The following is a 21,844-nucleotide window of genomic DNA, read 5'->3' as shown; positions in this document are numbered from 1 at the left end:
TATCTGATCTCTTTGCAGTGATCAAAGCTTCTCAATAAACCTAAACACATATCAGTATTGAAATGGTTAGCATAATTAATGACGAAAATAATGAAATTGTAAGCAGGTTCGGGCCTGATGCTAATAACCCTGATATCCTCTCACATCTAGAAAATTTATCGAAACTATTTGCCATTACCTCTGAAGACTTATACATCAAATGGGAACAATTTTCTTACCAAACGTTAAATAATGAAACTAGTCTTTCTATGAGGAACTTAACCCAATTCAAGAGCTTTTTACAAGCACAAATTGAGAAGCAAGCCAACGCTGCGGTGGGTAACCTATCAAACTCAACTACTAGCAATACTAGCAATTCAGTTCCCACAGCCAAGAAACCCAAGAATATTAGACCATTAACTGCGAACTCCTCCTTATTTGGATTCAATATTCCTAAAACTCCCATTTTGACTAAAAAGCGTAAAATTGAGAGTATCGATGGCAATGACTCTAAAAATATTAAATTAGAATTTAGTCAGGATGAAAATAATTCAATGAACAGTGAAGTCTCAATAAAAAATGAAATTTCTACTGGCACACCAATTCCTAAAAGATCTGTTACTTTAAAACAAGAATCTGGTAAAATTATTGACTCTTTGAACCCTCAAAACTTGGAAATATCTGCAGGTTATCATTCGGAAGGTAAATCCTCAAATGATGATCAAACTGTATCAAAAGTCAGAATACAACCAATATATGATCCTATAAAATACAAATTCAGAACTATGAGGCAAAATCTGATCGAAGTATCCGATGTATTGGATGAACAAATCGAAATTTTTACCAAATTAATTATGGAAAGCTTCAAATTGCCTCCCTCTGACTTTGCTGACCCAACAGTCCAGTCTCAATCATCTGTATATTGCGTGGGTAGGATTGTTCCCGATACAATTACTAGTGAAGGTTTTTTAAATCCCGAATCTTTGTCCTTAGAGACATCTCGAGTTAGTGGTATCGGTAGAAGAGTTAGACTAGATTTAAGCAACATAGAAGAAACGTCACTTTTTGCTGGCCAAATTGTTGGTTTAAGAGGTAAAAACGCTAATGGCGACTCTTTTTCTGTAGAGGAGATACTGGAATTACCATACCCCGAATTCCCAGTCTCGACAGAAGAGGAACTTCTAGAATATAAAACTCTCTTAGACAATAAGTCAGAAAAAATCTTAGTAACCAGTGGACCATACATTCCGGATAATAACTTTGACCTTTCTCACCTAGAGGAATTCGTTGAAAGAGTGAACCAAGAAATTAAACCACACATTATAATCATGTTTGGACCATTTATCGATGTAACAAATCCGATAATAATGGCAGGGAATATACCACATTTCCAGAACCTAAAACAGCAACCAAGGACACTGAACGAACTCTTTACAAAATTGATCACACCAATATTGAAAAAGATCAATCCGTCCACTCAAGTTATATTGATTCCTTCAACTAAGGACGCGTTATCACAACATGCATCATATCCGCAAGACTCATTCGATAGAAGAATTTTACAACTACCAAAAAATTTCAAATGCTTCACTAATCCATCAACTTTTCAGTTGAACGAAACTTTCTTTAGTTGCTCAAATGTGGATATTTTTAAGGATATGAAGGAAGTCACTAAAGGTGGTAAAACCTCCATGTCCAATAGGTTTGATAGAATTTCTACACATCTTCTGCAGCAACGTCGTTTCTATCCCGTATTTCCGGGTTCAATCAAGAGTATGACCATTCCAGATCCAAACACGAAGGACACGAAGTCATATAAACATGTTTCAGGTGCCGACTTGGAAGTTTCCTACCTTGGCCTAACGGAATTCATTGGAAACCTGGCGTCGGACATTTTAATCATACCAAGCGAAATGCACGCATTTGCTAGGTGTGTCAAGAATGTCATATTTATTAATCCTGGCAAATTTATAAGAATGAAAGGTGGCAGAGGAACTTATGCGCAGATAAGTATCAATTGCCCTGACCTTAATAATGATGATTTTACCAAGATTGATGGCGATGAATCCGTCTACCTACACAATATATGGAAGCGTTCGAGGATAGATATAGTAAATAATTGATATATTTTATAACCTGCTCATATAAACATATTTATATATCAATCTTCATCAATCATTTGCAAAAAAATACGTGATTCGTGTTTCTCACAAATAAGAATCTTACCAAGCATGATTCTACTTGGCAGCCACTTTCTTTATTTTGCTAAAGAACCCTTTTGATTTTACCTTCCCTCCCTCTGGTGCTCTCTCCATATTATTATAATCGTTGTCTTCATAGTGAGACTGTGGCCTTCCAAATTGGCTTCTATTGTTAACAATTTCTTTCATCATAGGCTCGTGACTACTATGAGTACTGGCTTTCCGACTTGCTGCATGAGTGAGCATCTCTTCAGGGTTGGTGGACAAAGCTGCAGCTGCAGCAGTTGCAGCCATAGGTGCGTTCGTTTGATTCGAGGTTGTGGCGAAGTGCTTGCCAGAAGCATACTGCATATGCTCTATTCCATCTGCCTTCCCATCAATGGCAGAGCCCACGATGCTTGCATTGGGTACATTCGAGTAGTTGTGTTGGTACGTCCTTGGTGTGTAACCTCGAGTATTCAAATTTGTAGCGTCTCTCAGCTCAAAATTACTTGATATTGGAATAAAATTTGGTAACGTTGCACCTGCAGTTGTATCAACAGCTGTGTCATTACGTAATGGTTCAACAACTTCAAAATCCGGGAATTGATCATAATTTTTACGAGATTCTTCAGTTGCTTTACGAGAATGACGTAACCTAGTATTCGTAGATTCACCTTGAATTTTTGAGGTTGCGTCTTGGCCATATGTTGATGTTTCCAATTTGGGAAAAGGTGAAGGAACATTTTCATTTTCCCTTGATCTATTAGGAAATATCATCTCCTCTATAGATTTCTTATCTGATGTAGTTGATATGTGAGTACTTCTTCTTCTCATTTCCTTTTCAGTTTCGCCCATGAATTTATTTGTTTCTTTCTGGACAGGAAGTAAATCGACACTCTGTGGAGCAAGCAACTTTCCGGAAGCAACTTTGCCCTTTCGTATATTATCTTGCGAGGCTAATACAACCTTAGATGTAACTAAATATGTCATAACGACGGAGTGCTCGGCTACAATTGCAAAAAGAAGTATAGAGGACCAGCTTGTGGAGATGGGAGAATGCATATACCAATCGTCCCTTTTTTCGAATTCTGTTTCGTATCCTACGTTAGGCAAATAACATTTTGAATACATAAAAGTCAAAGTAGCAGCTACAGTAGCGCCAGCACATGTCAGTATTTCCAAAATAACATCCCAAGAACTTGTAGTAGTCTTTAATTTTTGATCTTCTTCTTCATAAATTTCTTCGTAATCTAGATCACTTGGAAGGGAAACTGGCCTACATTGCTCAAGTGCTCTCCATAAATCAGCTTTCAGCATAATAAAACTAAACATCAAACATAAAAGAGGTGCCAAGGGCCAAATAACGGAAAACATATTGACGTACCCAAATTGAATGACAAACTTCCTCATGTTATCATCGACATCAAACGAGCCCCATTGACCAACATGGAAGGATTTGATTTTTTGCCAATATTTGATTTCTTTGGGGAAGTCCTTTTCAACAGTCGCTGTAACTACTGAAGATTCGGACTCTGGCTTTCGTGTCCCTTTTAGAATGTCCATAACTCTTTCCATAACAATAGGTAAAATATTATCCAAGGCTAATACAACTAGTTGATTTGTAAATGTAAAATAAAACATTTGCGTTTTATATCTGTGGGTATCTATAACAAAGTTGGATTTCATGACAGGGATATGATGATTATCAAAACGCTGCATTAATCCTTCTTTCCACTTTGGACCAAACTTATGCCCAAAAGGTAGATAGATAAATAACGTGATGAAAAGCGGCATATAACTCACTAAGAAATTGAGAATAAAATTCTTTTCCATCCTTGAACTGGCAGGAAAGGGCCCATTTTCCCATTTTATGAAGTTACCAATAAAAACTTTATCATAAAGCATAGTCAAAGCCTGTGTGAAAACAGTCAACAGAAGGCTTGGGAACAATGCTAGTACCATCGAGAAACGCCCTGAGTATAATTGGGTTATGAAAATTTCAATACCAAAACAAAAGAGTTGGAAAGCAATAAGGGCTGATGCAAAACAGAGAGCAATTGGTAGAAAACAGCATTTTTTCAAAATGACTTTATCGTGAGAACTATACTTTGCGCTTCTTTCTGGACTCTTGAATAGGTAAGACGCTGCACGAACCTTCCCAAACTCTTGGGCGTATCGTTTCTTTTTTTTATTAATCCAAGTTGACGTAAAAGCTATTGACCAGCAAAATAAGCAAATGTTATAAAAACTGTTAAATTCCCAGGAAGAAGTCAATGCCAAAAACCTGACTGCAATACCACATAAAGCCAATGGCAGTAGTGCTTTGATGTATGTGACACAGTAGGCGAAATACAACGATTGTCTTGCATTTCCTGTCAACTGAGCTAAATGGATTAAATCATGTTCAGAGGGTAGTTTGATACCTTTTTTCCATTCTAGTGTCTTAAATAAGGCATTTATCATTTTTCTTGTCTTCATATCATATAAGGGCGTCACTGACTCAATAAAGTTCAAGTCATGGGAGATCGAATAAATATCTTGTGCTTGCTCGTCTTCTGTGTTTACATCCAGTCTAGTAAAAGCGTATACAGTTGACGAATCGTGGCCCGGTCTTGTCACAACATTCAATCCTCTGACAGAAAATTCAGCCAACAACTGAGCGAGGTTGTTCTTAGAGTACTGAAAGCTGACCACATAATTAGGGTCGAGCTCAGCTAATGTTTCAATCTTACTCATAGCGTGATAAGTATCTATATTTTTACCAACATTCTCAGAAACTAACCAAAGGAACTCAAGTCGAGTGTACCACGAGATTCAAATGCTTTAAATATTTGAGTACAATTACTTGACGTTAAGGGTTTTTACAAGCATCGATTCTCATTTAGCGACCAATTGGAACCTCATGCGCTCAAAGAACAAACCATGTATAGTAATTTGGATCACCACGTATAACCACGTACCCTAAAAATGATAATATGGAGAGACCAACGGCAAAACTACCTTAGCTACAACTTGCTCTAATGAGACCCAAATGCAAGGATTTCTAGTTTGCTGGATTTTTTCAAAGGACGCTTTATTGCCCGCAAGGGTAGATTACAGTGTAAACCATACAATGGGACGACCTTTAGATGATTGCTTTTCAACTTAAGAAGAGTGTACAGGTTCAGCTTTCTTGGTTGAAGAGTGGCTGGATCACCAAGTAAATAAATAATAGATTATGAGCCTAATATACGTATATTTGTATATATCGGAGATGTGATGACGAGTTCAGCCGAACCAGCATGTATTTCTACGGATACGTGCTGTGGTCACTTTACCAGCGCATGCCTTATACAGTCAACAATGTATTTAGCCAGTGGTCCTGGGGTCGTAGTTCTTCCAGTTATTGATACAGTACCATTTTCCTCGAGATATTGAATTTTTATCAAGCATCCAAAATTGCCATCCGTCTTTGTGTGTATAACACCTGTCGCGAATAACGTATTAGAGATACTTTCTTTTTCCACCATCTCGAAGCCCATTCTTTCTAATGTCTTGAACACCAATATTGACGAGTCTGTTTTCTTGTGTTCTTCGCTTATTTTCAACGACATCAAGTGATACTCGCCGTCTTTATCTAACGCATCTCTTAGGGTCTTCCAACGTGTAACGAATTGCTGGAGGGAAGTTCCGGGGCTCTCTGAGTTCTTTTTCATTGTGGCTGTTACCCCAAGACCCAGTTTCAGGTTCATTGAATTAGAACTTCCACCACATCTGAAATTGATATTGATGATCGGACTCTCTTCGATGCTATAGGGTTTCCTGATTACCACTTCAACCGTTTGTCCAACTCTCTTGTGGGGAGCAATCGTAGAGGAGCTAGGAACTTCACTCTTGGAAATTATGTATTCAGGATTATCTTGAGTTCTTGATGGAATAATCTCTGTTGAAAGGCCCGTTATATCCCACTCTGTTTGGTTGATATATGTTAGCACAATACTTAGTTGAGATAGTCCGACGTCGTTTATCCTGTAAATTATCTTCATAAGGGGAGAGATAAATAGGATACCTTGTTTATAATGGATCATTCTAGAAAATCCCTCTCTCCAGTTGGATACTAGTTTCTGTTGAACATAATAACTGTCTAATGCTTTGATACTCTCAACGCTAAGAGCGGAAGAGGAATGACTTTGTCTTGATGATTGTATAGTTGGTGTAACTGAAGCCTCCTTTTCTGCTGCAGACAATGTTCTGGAGTTCAAGTTGAGAGAAGAAGCGGATGCATTATTGTTACTGTTTGAGGTTGATGGTAGATGGGCTAATCTCTTTAGTAAAGGATTTGACTTACTATTAAATGGTGGCTGCGGAGCAAACAGTAAATTTAGTAGATTTATATTTGCACTCAGATTAACGACTTGTATCAATTTCAAGTATTCAAATGATCTTCGTTGTAATTCAATATCTAGAGAGTTGAGCTCAATTTGAAAAAACTTTATCACATGCGAACTAATCTCGGGTTGAAACTTATATAATTGCATCATTGTTGTTAAAATCATTGCCTTCGTTAGATTAGAAGATGCAAAATATTTGTCCGTGAAAAGATTAAACAACTTAGGAATTGTGACCTTTTCAGAAATCAGGTCACCATATTCACCAATTATAAATGCAGCAGATTTCAGTATTGGCTCTGACGTTTGATTTTCCTGTAGGTAGTCCACCAACTTTTCACAGGCGAAAATACGAAGCTCGGGGTTATTCACAACAATCTGGCAAAGTCGGTGCCACACCTCTTCGTCCTTTAAAGATGCAATGTCACTCAGAGACAATAATTTTAACGTAGTTTCAACAAACCAATTTGAATCCGTTGCGTATCTCTCCGTAAAAACTGCAAGTTTTACTAGGAGATCAGATTTAATATCGCTGGTAGCAAAATTCTTAGAATTTCCTAAAAATTTGAGAAGATTTTCCACAATAGTCTTGATATTGTCGACATTTGTAAATGTGAACAATAAATCGATGACTTTTTTGACAATAGAAGGGTCTCTTTCCGTGTTTAATAAGTAGAAGATAGAATCCAGATTGTCTTTACATACTGTATCAACAGCAGTTTTACCGCTAAAAGAGCATAATTTTACCAAAGAATCCAGCGTCAAGTATCTAACATTGATCTCTGAGGATTCTAATAGTGAACATAGGATATTTACGGCGTTCACAATCGCATCTTCAGAGGGATCCAATTTAGAGGCAAAATTGATCAAAGAAAAGAGAATTGTATTCTGAACCAGCCTCTCCATCATATCAATAGATTTTCGCGAAGCCAAGTCAATTGCTTGCATGACACACATTCTTAATTTACCTAGTGTTTCTGAGTCAATTTCATTTATGTGAATAAATTGCGATCCTGAAGCTGCAATTTGGTCAAAACTCGACTCCCTTGGAGAAATAATCAAACTATTCAATAGGGAAACGATCTTAAGAATAAGCCATGGATTTGGCATGTTAGCGAATTTATATTCTGTTGGGAAATTACTGCCTGGAGAAGTGCCAACTACAACAGAGTTGTAAAGAATTTCAGCCAGTTGCGGTATTAATCTTTTACAATATGAAGGATTCAGTTTATCTGCTATGTATCGCACCAGTGGAAGTACTGTTAATGTTAGTCTATAGTTGTTTTTATCATCTAGAAGACTCAAAATCCTTTGTATCCAGATCTGTTTCCGTTGTGCATTGTCCGTTAATATTGTTGGATTTCCTTTAATTAAAGTTAAGAATGCTAAGGCTGCTTTTTTCTTCAAATATTGTGTTGAAGTAGGTGATCTTAAGACTTGGAATACATGTGTGACTAGATCCTCGTTCAGTCCGAATTCAGGCGTCACAGAACCACATGTACCTATGAAATTCAATGCTAATGCAAGATAATTTTCGTTATTTGCCGACAAATCAATAATTAACTGATTCATGATATCAGCATCGAGTTCTTCACTTACCTGTTTATGTTGGAACAACAGACTTAATGTCATATAGCCAGTGAACTTCTCAGAAAAAGTATTCGCACGTGTCAGTTCCAGCGTTTCTCTCAGCGCAAAGATGATATCATCCAGTTTACTCGTGTTAGAAGTGATGTAGATGTATGCCAACTTCAAAATATACTTTTTCCTTTGATAACCATCCAGTTTATCCTTAGATTTCTTGCCAGAGCTGGAATTAAAATATTGTTTGACCTTAAAGATTTCAGACTGGATCCTTTTCTCCTGGTCTTGCGAGTGTTGTGACGCTCTCAGATCAGCAATGAATAGTTGCAAACCTTTGATTGTAGTCCCCGTACTAGGACCGGTATTGCCCAGAAATGACTTTCTTCTCTCCATGGTACGTAAAACTCGCTATTGACCTTACAAAACCTTTCCCAATCGTCTAATAGGCCCGGAGCTTCTATATGGTATTCACTACTGGTAGATGCCCTCTTCCACGTAAGTCCCTCCTATTACTTTTTATAGTCTCTTTTGATCGAACAACATAACGCGCGTCTCATTTTTTGAAAAATTTAAACCTTTGATATTTACTTAAAACTGTCATTAAGATCAACTCTATATATCGAAAACACGTGCCAGGAACATGTCCTTATGGGTAGATAAGTACCGTCCAAAGTCTTTAAAAACATTATCACATAGCAGCGATTTGACAGAGCTGCTAACTTCGTTGTCAGAGCATCCTCGTGATTTACCTCATCTCTTACTGTATGGTCCAAATGGTAGTGGTAAGAAAACTAGATGTATGGCTTTATTAGAGTCCATCTTTGGTCCAGGTGTCTATAGACTGAAAATTGATATTAGACAGTTTGTGACTGCCTCTAATAGGAAGTTGGAATTGAATGTCGTTAGTTCACCTTACCATATAGAGATTACTCCAAGTGATATGGGTAATAATGATAGAATTGTCATCCAAGAACTGTTGAAAGAGATTGCACAGATGGAACAGGTTGATTTCGAAAATTCCAAGGAAGGTTTAGCACATAGATACAAGTGTGTAATTATCAATGAGGCAAACTCATTGAGTAGAGATGCTCAGGCAGCATTAAGACGTACGATGGAAAAATATTCGAAAAATATCAGATTGATCATGTTATGTGACTCAATGTCTTCCATCATCGCTCCAATCAAGTCGCGTTGCTTACTTATACGTTGTCCTGCACCTGCTAACGACGAACTTGTCAGTATTTTGAGCAGGATTGTTACTGAAGAGAATGTTCAATTGGAATCTGGCGTAATCTTGAATAATATTGCAAAAGAAGCAAATGGAAACCTTAGGGTAGCTACATTGATGCTTGAATCTATGGCATTGAGTAACGAAATGCAGTTGAAAACGAGTACAACAATAATCAAGCCAGATTGGATTGTTGTTGTCACAAGTATGGCCAATAAAATTCAGAGGGAAAGAACTGTCGGTTGTCTAGTTGAATGTCGTGCAGTATTATACGATTTACTTTCTCATTGCATTCCAGCTAAAACAATTTTGCAGGAGTTGACATTTGCGTTAGTAAATAGTCCCATACCAGGCATCATAACCCAAAACAAGATGATCAAAATTATTGATTTGGCAAGCACATTCGATGAAAGATTGTCCCTGGGAAATAAAGCAATCTTCCACTTGGAAGGATTCATAGCCAAATGTATGGTTGCTATCGACAGTGATATATAGGAGAATAATTAATATTACCCATAAAATAACGAAGGTTATTTACTACTATTCTGTAGAAATACATAAATATTTACAAGATTTTTTTAACCAGGTCAACGCCCTCTATATAATCGATATTCAGGTTCTTTACCTTTCAGACTGTTTAATGTTTTCTTTATCGAGCGTTGTGATAGTTTACTTGAAAAATCAGAGGAACCAGTTCCTTTATTAACACTGGGTGATTTGAAACCATGCAGACTGACTCTCGCTGGCGATGTTCTGGAAATAAATTCATAAACCCCAGGGAGTTTTGTACCAGCTTTCCTGAACGCTTCACGAGCAACTCTTTCATGCAAATTGTCACCATCCATTTCAAAAATAATTTTACCCGTGGGGACTCTAGTCATCCAATGGTCAAATGCGCCTTTCCCTTTCCCCATTCTTGTTTCATTGCCTTTGATACAAACTGCAATATCTGTTACCAATCGTCTCCAAAGCTGTCCATTAATTAAGGGCCTAACGTATCTCATAGCAGCATTATCTGCTTCTTTCAACTGGCTTGCCGTCAAACGAATGCCTTCAGATTTCAATCGCATCCCAAATTTACCATATATCAACGTAGATCCTCTGAGGGACCCACCAATTCGTACGGGAACCCTACCCTTCTGTTTCTTTTGTTGTACCGTGAATCGAGGGGCATATTCATGTTTTGATCTTATAAATCCGGTAACATCAATTATGAGACTCTTAGTTAGAGTCCACGACGGATACCTTCCGATACTTAACATAACTAGTGTTCCTCTCTTTGGGTTTCTTGGTATCAGAATGAATATTTCTCGAAGATTTATCTATAAGAAAGTTCTCGGGATATCATTATCAATTTTCAATTTGCAAGCTTAAACCATACAAACCGCACTATGATCGTGCTGCTATCACGCTCCAAGACCTTCATACCTTCATTTAGGAGGGTATTTGCTTATTACTCAACTTCGTTGCCAAACACCTTAGACATTGCTGGTAAAAAATATGATACAGATTCAAACTATACCAATGTGACCCCCTCGATCTTATCTCATGTCAATGAGAACCTTCATTTGAGAAAACATCATCCAATAAATACGCTGCGAGAATTGATAGAGAATACACTGAATTCAGTAGATAATACATTCAAGACATACAATTCGTTTTCTCCAATTGTAACGACGTATCAGAATTTTGACGTATTAGACATCCCAGTAGATCATCCGGGAAGATCGAAATCTGATACGTATTATATCAATAAAGATTACCTGCTGAGAACACATACATCTGCTCATGAACTTGAGTGCTTCCATGATCTTCTCCTACAAGAAAACATTACGAACCGTGGGTTTTTAATATCTGCTGATGTTTATAGAAGGGATGAAATCGATAGGACTCATTATCCAGTTTTCTATCAAATGGAAGGTGCTAGAATTTGGGACCGTTCCAGTTTAGCATTACTCAAAAGTGATTTATCCAAGCTGGAGAATAAATTATTAGACATAGATAAAGGAAAAAATATCATTAGATTAATAGTTCAAGATGATGTTTCTTTGGAAGGCAATCCGAAACAAAATTATATGACAATGGAAGAATATGATCTCTGTTCAAGACATTTGAAACGATCCATTGAACTGCTAATAAAACAAGCGTTTGCCCAGAAAATTAAAAATATGACAACTGCAGATATTAATCAAACGACCACTGAATTAAACGTCAGATGGATCAAAACATCATTTCCATGGACTGCTCCATCGTGGGAAATTGAAGTTTGGTGGAATGGAGAATGGCTTGAGCTTTGTGGTTGTGGATTAATAAAACAGGACGTTTTATTAAAAGCAGGTTATAGATCTGACTCCACAATAGGTTGGGCTTTTGGACTGGGATTGGATAGAATTGCAATGCTACTTTTTGAAATTCCTGATATTCGACTTCTTTGGACTAAGGATGAACGCTTCCACCAGCAGTTTAGGGATGGTGCCATCACATCTTTCAAGCCATACTCAAAATATCCGGGAAGTATGAGAGACATGGCCTTTTGGTTACCAGATGAGTCCTTATATGTCGAATTACATGAAAATGATATAATGGAAATAGTCAGATCAGTAGCAGGTAATCTAGTGGAAAGTGTCAAACTCATTGACAAATATAGAACCCCTGACACTAATAGGACCTCGCTTTGTTATAGAATAAATTATCAGTCTATGGACAGGAACATTACGAACCAAGAAGTTAATAAACTTCAGGAGCTAGTACAAGATCAGCTAATGTCAAAATACAATGTTATATTAAGATAATAAAATAAAATCGTGTAAATAAATTATGATTAGTTATTATAAGAGTGTAAACATATATGTAAATAAACTTAATCCCAACTAATCCTTATGCAAAATATATGATATCGGCTGTAAGCTCATACCAAACAGAGCCTTTCACCAACCTTAAAGGATTCGCCCCGAAGTCTGTCACCGTATTCTTCTGTACGGTCCTAATCTTACCAATAAACCATTCTCTATCAACTGGTAGCAACTCAGAATCTTTGAACAAATACCTGGCACCGTTCTCAGAGGCGGTAAACGCTGCCCATGGCTTAACCTTTTTATTCTCTACATTAGCGCTATTTCTATTATAATTCTGTTTAGTCTTGCCGGCCCGCTGTCTTGTTTTAGAGACTTGTGGAGAAGAAGCAGCATCCAACGGTAAAGACGGAGGTGTAGAAAGATCAACAGATGAAAAGGATGAATTTAAAGATGCAATTAAAGGTGAAGATGCATCGGATGAAGTGTCATTTTCCCTAGTTGGCAGAAAGAGAGCCAAATCACCTGCTTGAAAGCTCTTCAATGCAATTTTTTGATTATTAAGGTTTTCCAACAGGTTACTTTTTAGCTTGTTTTCTTTGGTTAATTTTTTAGCTAGGAACTCTATGTCTTTGAACCTCTTTATAACAGCAGTAGCAAACAGCTTATCATCGTAAAATTTCTCTATAAACTGTGAAAACTGCATTCCAAGTTCAGCACCGTTCTTAGTGTTCGCCAGTGCACTCTTCAGTTCATGGTAGACATCACTTTTAATTCCTAGTTGACTTACATTATCTCCACTAGGCTCGATTAATCGCACACTTTCATCCAGCAAACTTTGACTGACATCTTTCTTTAGCCCCTTGACTCTTCTAATAAGAAGCTCATTTTTATGTTTTTCATCAGTAGTCAATAGTAACCCAATATTTTCTAGAATATAGACGTTTGATGTAAGAATGTCGAAAACCTTGAGTGCCAGACCCTTGTCAGATAATGGCGCCAGCCTTTCTTCAGAAAGTGACTCAGTTTGTGTTCCCTCTGTCTCAGTATCAGGTAATACCTTTATTTTCTCTTTCAGTTGGTTTATTTCTTGCTGCTGGTCATGACTGTTCCTTTCTAACAATTCTATCTCTTCGGCTTGCCTCTCCTGAATTTGCATTCCCTTTTCTTCTATACTCTCCAATTCGATCTTCGCATTCTCAAATTTAGCAGCGAGAGCATTATATTCAGTTGTTTGACTCTTGTTTATTTCAATAAGCTCATCAATCTGCTTCTTCAGCTGTAAATCATAAGATTTAATATCTGAGTTTCTCTCTTGTGCATTAGCAATCCCAGTTAGTTGAGTATTTAGATGATTCAGAGTTTCCCTATAGGCATTTTTCTCAATGGTTAGATCCACCATAGAGTTTCGTTGGTTTAAAAGTTCCTCATCTTTCGTTGCATTTTCTAATGTCAAGAGTTTTATCTTATCTTTCAATTCATTGACTTGTGATTGCAAATTTTGTAGCTTCATAACATCTCGGTGACGGACTACTTCCACATCATACACATTTGGCTCTAAGGTAGTCGATGATGAATCCATAAGAAGCTTTCTGTTAGAGTCTTGAAAGCCCTTTTGAAAGAAGCTTGTTTTCAACAGACCTGGTGGCCATGAATTTCCATTCAAAAACGTTGCATCGTGTAAAAGGCCTTCCAGTTTTTTAATTCTTGCTTGCAGACGGTTGATGAGCTTTGTTTCACTATCTTCATTTTCAATTTCTAGAGTATTTGAATCACTAATATTATCAAATTGTAAACTCAGATTTTTTGCCTCTTTGAAATTGCGCTGTATTATTCCTAGTACTGGTTCATTAGTCTTTGAATAGGCAATTTTCTCAATATATGTGTTGATAAAAGTGACGTATCCTTCTAAAACTGGGTACAATGCCTTGACTTCTCTATCTATAGATGCATATAATTTCTTTGGATCTTTGGTATTGAAAAGAAAGGTACATAATTGCTTTAAATCTTCATTAGAGGAAGTATCCTCAGCGGTTATTGGGATTAAACTCAGATCATAAATTTTTAGCCATTTTTCTCGCAATGAGATTTCAGCATTTATGATCTTGTCAAATTGGTTTGAGCTATTTAGAAAGAAAAGCAAAACTTGGCAGTACCAAAACTTTCTACGATAAATCTCTATTGATTCCAAGGTGTATACTATTGGTAAATCAAAAATACTGGCAAATTTGCTCTCCCATTTTTGATAATCTTGAAGATCCTTATTGCTTTCATTCAACAGAAAGTTCTTTACGTTTAAAATTTCGATTTGTGTAAAAGAAATCTGACCCAATAGAACAATAGAATGTATCTGCAATTTCTTCTTTATATTAAAAATATCTTCAGCCTGTGAGTACAAAGCCCTTGATATCGTGTACAATTTCTTCACAGTGTCATTCTTATCTTTTAAAAGGCATTTATTGAATTCTATTAGTTGGTCCTTTGAAACCGTTAATTCATCGAGTTCTAATATTTCGTGACTTGAATTACGAATGGAGGAAAGGAGATCTTCAAAAATGGGGAGCATTTCATTTTCCAACCTATATTTTTCCTCTTTGTCACTTATGGAATATGATTTTTTCAGTTCCGTAACATTTCCACCTATTGTATCATTTTGCAAATGATTAATAACTTCAAAACCTTGTACAATTTTTTTGAAATTATCGTCAATCTTATTATCTAATTTTATCAAAAGGGCACTATAATCAAATAAATCTTTTTTGTTGATATAAGACGTTAATGGATGGCCATTTATATCATTGAAGCCAGTAAGAAAATTATCATAATGATTTTCCCAATTGTCTATGGAATTTTTCTTAATCTCCCTCAGTTCATGAAAAAAACTAATATTTGATTTAAGCAACTTCTCAGCATCGTATGAGTACATGTTTAAATAGGCCAAACATACATTTAGCGATTCCAGTATCAAATCGATCTGTTTCACCGTATCTTTTATAAGTAATTTTAGGTAATAAACGTCGATTTCGAGGGCACTTAGCCATCCTAAATTGGTGGTGACTATACTCGTGATTTTTTGAAACGGTAATAAATTTGATTTATCTTTCTCAAAGGGTATATTTATTTCTGACAATGGAGAGGTTACAGGTTGAATTAAGGAGAGATCTGTCATGGGGTTTTGCTTATACTCTATTAACTCATCTAGCAACTTGCATGATCGATCTAAGATTTCTTGTTTATTAGAGCCGCCACCGCCGTCATCATTGTCACCGTTTATAAGAATGGATGGCTTGTTCATAGTAGAGAAACATCTTCTATCAAAGACATATAACTGTTTCTTCAAGGAAGTCACACCATTAGTCTTCAGATCGCTGAACATATTATTAAAATTTGATTGTTTCAGCTTACTACCAAAGGGTAAAAGTATCAATAGTTGATCGAGTGGGATGAACCACTTAGATACGATAAATTTCCTGAAATCATTAAATGTGGCAAAGAATTTCAAATCAGTATCGATAATATCCCCTGTTATGGCATTTACGATGGTTGTATCGGCTGCTTTATTGGAACGATCATGGACCTCTTCGCTTCCGACATCAACTGCACTCTTGTTTTTAATACTTTCCACCGACATTTGAGTTCAACACTGTCTTTGCAGAATGGACCTATAAACTTTGTGAATTACAATGTGTCCATGAGGCTTAACAAGAACGTATTCTTGACCTTATATAATGAGTAGTTCCAACGAAGATGCCGATACCCTTAACATCAATTTTTAATTAATAATACAAAAATGATATTCGCGTTAACGAGTACCCGAAGTTATCAGCTGGAGGAAGATGGGCATTACGCCTAGCAAGATGAGACGCCAGTAATAGTTGAATATATATGTATATGTATATGTATCTAGACCGCAAAATGTTGATTATTACTGAGATAAAGTGACAATTCAACGTTTTCTTACAGGAAAATTGCATGTAAGCAGCAGTTTTGTAGAGGAAGATGAAGTTGCTCCTGCCGTTCTCTCGTTGCATCTGAAAAATTGTAGTGATTAGATGTTTTATATAGCAAATACAAGACGGGAAGCCGTTGATACAGTGGCAGCGCAGTTCATTCGACAGTAGTGGGAATATGAAGATTACATACAGGGCATTGGATTTGAATAATGACGTGCAGTTGAATAAAGTGAAACAGTTGATTGATGCAGATTTATCAGAACCTTACTCTATCTATGTATATAGGTATTTCCTGAATCAGTGGCCAGAACTGGCATTGCTGGCATTTGATATCGAATCAGAGGACAAAGAAACACCCATTGGTTGTATTATCTCGAAGAGTGAATGTCATGCAGCAGCAAGAGAAAGGGGTTATATAGGCATGCTAGCTGTGGATCATAAATATAGAAGAATGGGTATTGCCAAAAACTTGGCCAAATTGGCTATAGTTAAAATGAAAACAGGTGGGTGTGATGAGATTATGCTCGAAACAGAGGTAGATAACTTCGCTGCATTGAATCTTTATGAATCTCTGGGTTTTATAAGAGTCAAAAGAATGTACAAATACTATTTGAATCATGGTGATGCCTACAGACTGATCTTACCACTGACAGAGAAGGCAGTCCAAAAATCATATATATTAAATGAAGAACTTAGATAGATTCTATAATTAAGACTTTCATGATCTAAGTCACCACTCTGAAATCATAATAACTACACAATTTGAATAAAAGCATGTCAGAAAACGACACTTGGCAACTATTCAATAGTAGTAAAAGTTCAAACTCTCTTTTGCGTCACTACAAAGTTAGGCAATAAAATATGTCAGAAAACAAGAATCATTGCTTGTATGTTCAATTGAATACATAGAAATGAGGGTTTTAACAACGGGAGAGAATGTCATTTACAAATGCTTTGAATAATAATACGCAACTTTTAAATCAGCAGCAAGATCCAAATGAATCGTCTATAAAAAATAAAAGTTCAAGTAAGATTAAAAATTTATTGTACTCACAATTAGAAAGCTTTTCTACATATTTACAAACAAATCGAACCATATACGAAAGTACCAAATTTTCAATTCCAAATCGCTACGAAGTCGTTGAGGTATTAGGAAAAGGTTCATATGGTATAGTATGTTCTGTTCGAGATAAATCAAATTCAAATCCAGAAACACTTCTAGCAATAAAAAAGATAACTAATATCTTTCAGAGGGAAATTTTACTCAAACGTGCAATAAGAGAATTGAAATTCTTGAAATTCTTCAGAGGTCATAAAAATATCATCAATCTTATTGACTTAGAGATATTGTATTCGGAAAATAACCCTCAATACAATGGTTTATATTGTTATCAAGAATTAATTGATTATGATTTGGCCAAAATCATTCATTCAAACGTTTCATTGACTGAGTTTCACATAAAATATTTCTTCTATCAAATATTATGTGGCTTAAAATATATTCATAGTGCAGAAGTGATTCACAGAGACTTGAAACCTGGTAATATACTTGTGACGTTGAATGGCTGTCTCAAGATATGCGATTTTGGTCTGGCCAGAGGTATCTCCAATCAATTTCAATTGAAGCAAGAGAATAAAAAGACGAAACCAATTACAAACTATGTTGCAACAAGGTGGTATCGAGCTCCCGAACTGATTTTATCCCAAAATACATACACGAAGGCAATTGACCTCTGGGCGATTGGTTGTATCTTAGCAGAATTCTACACAAGAAAGCCAATTTTTATGGGAAACGATTCAATACATCAAACATTCGAAATAATCAAAGTTCTAGGATTCCCTCCTACCCACTTGTTGGTGAAATTTAATTCATTAAAATCGTTAAATCTTCTGAAAAATAAAACAATGACACCAGGAAAGAAAATACCCTGGTCAACTTATCTTCCCTTTGCTTCAAACGATGCTTGGGACTTATTAGACCATCTATTGACCTGGGAACCAGAACTGAGATATACCGCTGCGGAAGCCATTGAGCACAGGTTCGTGCAGTCGGTAAGAACCTTACAAGATGAACCTGAATGCTATAATGGACCATTCAATTTTTCATATGAGGGAAATCTTGATTCTATGGCTAAACTCAGAGAGTACTTGATCGGGGAAGTAACCGAGTTTAAAAAGTCTGAAACGATATAAGTAGTAGAAGCATATAAACGATCTCTTATTTGTATAGAACTTTGTTGTTGTTGTTGTCATCTCATCATCATCGAGTAACTCCCATGCAAACGAATGTCTTGTGTTTCTTCATTACCATCAACAATTTCACACCTTTCTTGCTACTACCATTCTTCAAGGTCATCGTTGCCGATTGGAAATGCTACAAATAATATATAGCTCGTACTGTTGGTAAATTGCAATAAGTATGCGGTAAGATGAGCAAGCCGTACTATGTACTTGAAGTTCGATCATTTCGCATTAAGCCAAGATCGAAAATGAAAAAAAGATGCGAATATAAAGTGAATATTTCATCAAACAGTAGATAATTTTGCTTTATTAATAACTCTATAGCAGCCTGGTTCCAAATATAACTGACGGTTTTTTAAAGTATTTGGCTTGGGTTTCTAGGTTTTTACTTTCTATAGTACCAATCTCATATTTCTAATGGATAGTTTGGCACCTCCTCAGGGGAGAAGAAGACGTGCTTTGTCAATTAATAACCCTAGTGAAGGAGAACAGATCGCTCGAAATGGTACCTTAGATACTTTAGAAAACGATTTGGGTCTTGTTAAGGTCCAGTGGAATAAAGTATTAAGTGATAAATCAAACCCTTTAGAATTGGCTTTAGCTTTTCTCGATGATACTTCTGTTGGTTTAAGTCACAGATACGAGGAATTTAACCAATTACAGGAAAGAATTGCTTCAGATCTTAAAGCAGTAGTTAATGAACATAGTCAAGCATTCAATGCCAACGTGGCATCTTATTCACAAACTGTTTCTGCGTTAACTGATGCTCAAGAAATGACAAGCGACATTAAAAGGGATTTGAAAGCAGCCAATGACAACATTACCATAAGGAAGGGTTCTTTAGATGAGTTAAATGAAATGAGCGTTCATTATGCTAAAACTATTGAGAATGCTTCGCTTGTCGAAGAACTGTTGCAAATTTCAGAAAAGATTGAAGATTCAATAAGGAAAGAAGAATATAAAAACGTACAGAAACTCCTGGACAGAGGGTTTGTCTTACTTAATATGTCAGATCTTAGGGATATCAAGCTTTTACAACCAATTCGTCACCAACTGGAATTACAAGAGCATACATTATTTCAAAATATGATTGAAGAAGTACATAATATCATATATTCCAAGAAGGAATTTGCTAATGTTGTCTCGAACATTTTAGAAACAGTTAGTATCGCTCAGAATGGCTTTACTAGTTTGGAAAATTATCTTTATAATATTTCCAATATTGATATATCCAAACAATCAATAGAAATAAACCATAAATTAGAAGCATTTGTTACAAATCTTAAACAAGATCCTGGATACTACCAAAACATTGCAACTATATCACATGAAGGAGAACCATCCGAATATGTGCGTTTATACGCATTGTTATCGTCAGTTAAAGACATAAATAAGCTCCCTAATATGCTAAGTATTTTGTTGGACAGGTGTAAAGAAGAAGTTCACATCCTAATCCAAAAATGTGTTGACAAAGTTCGTTTTTCTCATCCAACTTTGCTGAAGTTAAAAACCAATCCTAACAATTTCAACGATTTTGGGCTCTCGATAAATGATCTATTATCCTTGATTATGAGAGAATGTTTTTGGGAAATTTTTGTAAAACTTTTGCTTGCTATTCAAAGACATAAAGCCATATTTGAAATTGCAAATTCATTACAAATGACGAGCGGTAACCCTCATCAATATAGGTTCAACGACATCTGGAAAAAAATGTTAGACGAGCTCGACACGTTACTTTCAAGATATCTTTTCGATGGTTCTCTAAGTCAGAATGATGTCCCTCCAACTGAAAAAAATGGGCAGCAAAGAAAACATACAAGGCAATTATTCTCATTGCAAGACAATCTTGGTGATAACTCCATTGCCAAGGAACATGTAGGCGAATTGAAGTCACTGCTCAAGGACATTTTTGTAGGATTTACAACATCAACTAACATAGACTTAGATTCTGTTTATATTGAGGATGATTTCTTTGAGCAAGAGGAACCTTTACTTCCACCATCTGTGTTCAATATAAAAGTTATTTTGGAGCCTTTTTTACTGTTCTCTAAAGCAACAGCTACATTCATATCAACTGAGTTGTTAAACGATTCTGTCCAACCACCAATGGCAGTTTTCTCCAACTTCATGGAAGCTAGATGGCTACCTGCGTTGGAAACAACTTTTACTTACTTGTTCCAGAAAAAAGTGCAATCAAATAATCCATATGCACTAGAAAAGGTAGGGGAACGCAGAAGCGTTTTCAAGGCAGCCACAGACTTTAAAATCCTCTTTCAAAATGTTTTATATGTTTTGAATACTTCTAATATTTATAGAGGACAATTTACCGAAGTAGTTCTGAGCCTTTTAAGTAGGTTCTCCGTTTACTATTCAAATATTATTGAAAATTTAATTGGTAGGTCCAAGAATAAAATTTCAAAAACGAAAATCCTATCTGTTTGGTTAAAGGACGACGATTTAATGAAAACTGAAAGAGAATTTCTTCTTCAGGATGGTTCGAAGGGTTCTTTAGATAGTCAAACTGAGACCTCCCTATTATTTAAATTCTGCGATCAATTTTATGTTAAAAACAAAGGTATAAATAGCAGTGATTTATTTAATACACTTACTTTAGATGCTTCAATATATCTAACAAGTACAATATGCTGGATTTTGAGTTGGCTTCCGGACCTGGAAAAACCAACAGAACAATCTTCAGAAGAGCAAAGCACAAGCACTTTTGAAGGCGACGCCGATGAAATCAGAAATCATTGGGCGCTCTCAGAATATGGTAATTTGGAAGCATTGGATAAGAATTTGAGTTTGAGACTTTTATCTAACAAAGTGAGTTCTTTACGGTTGAACAAGCTTGTTCATGAGTTTATAGAAATGAAGTATAGGTTGCTGTCGATATTAAGGTTTGACATAAGAACGAGATCCATTTACAGAATCGGTAAGTTCTTTCAGCTCACGAAAATATGGAATTCTGATGTGGGTAGTATAGAATTAGATCAAAATATTGGCATACTATTGAATGAATTGAAAACAATTGAAAATAAATTAAAAGAGGAACTTCCTGTAGAAGAAAAGGATAAAATTTTCACAGGTCTTGACGACGTCAATACTTTTGCATTTATCAAGGGAGCCAATTCAATCACTGTATTAAACAACAATGGTATAAAGAGAATTTTGAGGAATATAAATGTTCTACAACATACTCTCAGAAATCTTTACTTCAAACCTGCAGAGATCACCATGGGTAATGCAATAAGTTTTTACACTTTGGCCGGCTCAAGTGAGGCAACCCTGCTAAACAAAATTCAATCAAAAGAGTTGTCATTCTGCTCGGTAGAAGACTTGAAGACCATATTAAGACTACAATATAGTGAAGAGTTAACTAGGCAAGTGAAAAGACATGGCCCAAACGGAAATAGAACTGCCAGTAACCCCGTGAATAAAAGATACACCGAAGCCCTTGCTAAAATTGAGCAGTTGGAAGAAAATGCAATATAACTAAGTACATAAATATGAAAGTATG

General features: G+C 36.1%; 10 protein-coding genes across 10 annotated transcripts; 6 read left to right on the top strand and 4 right to left on the bottom strand.

The window, feature by feature from the left end:
- Positions 1-62: 62 nt before the first annotated feature.
- Positions 63-2,102, top strand: POL12 (DNA-directed DNA polymerase alpha subunit POL12; the record flags this gene model as incomplete). The annotated part of the gene is made up of 1 exon (XM_003958608.1): positions 63-2,102. The coding sequence occupies one exon, from the start codon at positions 63-65 to the stop codon at positions 2,100-2,102; it is 2,040 nt and encodes a 679-aa protein (XP_003958657.1).
- A 114-nt stretch (positions 2,103-2,216) lies between these two features.
- On the bottom strand, positions 2,217-4,898 carry KAFR0H01110 (uncharacterized protein; the record flags this gene model as incomplete). The annotated part of the gene is made up of 1 exon (XM_003958607.1): positions 2,217-4,898. One exon carries the CDS (start codon positions 4,896-4,898, stop codon positions 2,217-2,219), a length of 2,682 nt encoding a protein of 893 aa, XP_003958656.1.
- A 572-nt stretch (positions 4,899-5,470) lies between these two features.
- Positions 5,471-8,506, bottom strand: APL3 (Apl3p; the record flags this gene model as incomplete). The annotated part of the gene is made up of 1 exon (XM_003958606.1): positions 5,471-8,506. One exon carries the CDS (start codon positions 8,504-8,506, stop codon positions 5,471-5,473), a length of 3,036 nt encoding a protein of 1,011 aa, XP_003958655.1.
- A 247-nt stretch (positions 8,507-8,753) lies between these two features.
- RFC5 (replication factor C subunit 5) lies at positions 8,754-9,836 on the top strand (the record flags this gene model as incomplete). Its single annotated transcript, XM_003958605.1, has 1 exon — positions 8,754-9,836. The coding sequence occupies one exon, from the start codon at positions 8,754-8,756 to the stop codon at positions 9,834-9,836; it is 1,083 nt and encodes a 360-aa protein (XP_003958654.1).
- A 92-nt stretch (positions 9,837-9,928) lies between these two features.
- MRPL16 (mitochondrial 54S ribosomal protein uL16m) lies at positions 9,929-10,603 on the bottom strand (the record flags this gene model as incomplete). Its single annotated transcript, XM_003958604.1, has 1 exon — positions 9,929-10,603. One exon carries the CDS (start codon positions 10,601-10,603, stop codon positions 9,929-9,931), a length of 675 nt encoding a protein of 224 aa, XP_003958653.1.
- A 129-nt stretch (positions 10,604-10,732) lies between these two features.
- Positions 10,733-12,133, top strand: MSF1 (phenylalanine--tRNA ligase; the record flags this gene model as incomplete). The annotated part of the gene is made up of 1 exon (XM_003958603.1): positions 10,733-12,133. The coding sequence occupies one exon, from the start codon at positions 10,733-10,735 to the stop codon at positions 12,131-12,133; it is 1,401 nt and encodes a 466-aa protein (XP_003958652.1).
- Positions 12,134-12,218: 85 nt separating this feature from the next.
- On the bottom strand, positions 12,219-15,764 carry ATG11 (autophagy protein ATG11; the record flags this gene model as incomplete). Its single annotated transcript, XM_003958602.1, has 1 exon — positions 12,219-15,764. One exon carries the CDS (start codon positions 15,762-15,764, stop codon positions 12,219-12,221), a length of 3,546 nt encoding a protein of 1,181 aa, XP_003958651.1.
- Positions 15,765-16,261: 497 nt separating this feature from the next.
- Positions 16,262-16,786, top strand: MAK3 (peptide alpha-N-acetyltransferase MAK3; the record flags this gene model as incomplete). Its single annotated transcript, XM_003958601.1, has 1 exon — positions 16,262-16,786. The coding sequence occupies one exon, from the start codon at positions 16,262-16,264 to the stop codon at positions 16,784-16,786; it is 525 nt and encodes a 174-aa protein (XP_003958650.1).
- Positions 16,787-17,022: 236 nt separating this feature from the next.
- Positions 17,023-18,279, top strand: SMK1 (mitogen-activated protein kinase SMK1; the record flags this gene model as incomplete). The annotated part of the gene is made up of 1 exon (XM_003958600.1): positions 17,023-18,279. The coding sequence occupies one exon, from the start codon at positions 17,023-17,025 to the stop codon at positions 18,277-18,279; it is 1,257 nt and encodes a 418-aa protein (XP_003958649.1).
- A 465-nt stretch (positions 18,280-18,744) lies between these two features.
- Positions 18,745-21,819, top strand: SEC8 (exocyst subunit SEC8; the record flags this gene model as incomplete). The annotated part of the gene is made up of 1 exon (XM_003958599.1): positions 18,745-21,819. One exon carries the CDS (start codon positions 18,745-18,747, stop codon positions 21,817-21,819), a length of 3,075 nt encoding a protein of 1,024 aa, XP_003958648.1.
- Positions 21,820-21,844: the final 25 nt, after the last annotated feature.

The sequence above is a fragment of the Kazachstania africana genome, chromosome 8 (genome assembly GCF_000304475.1).
Source record: "Kazachstania africana CBS 2517 chromosome 8, complete genome".
Classification (NCBI taxonomy): Eukaryota; Fungi; Ascomycota; class Saccharomycetes; order Saccharomycetales; family Saccharomycetaceae; genus Kazachstania; species Kazachstania africana.
Note: the sequence above shows the minus strand (reverse complement) of the source record. Positions and strands in the feature narration are given on the sequence as shown.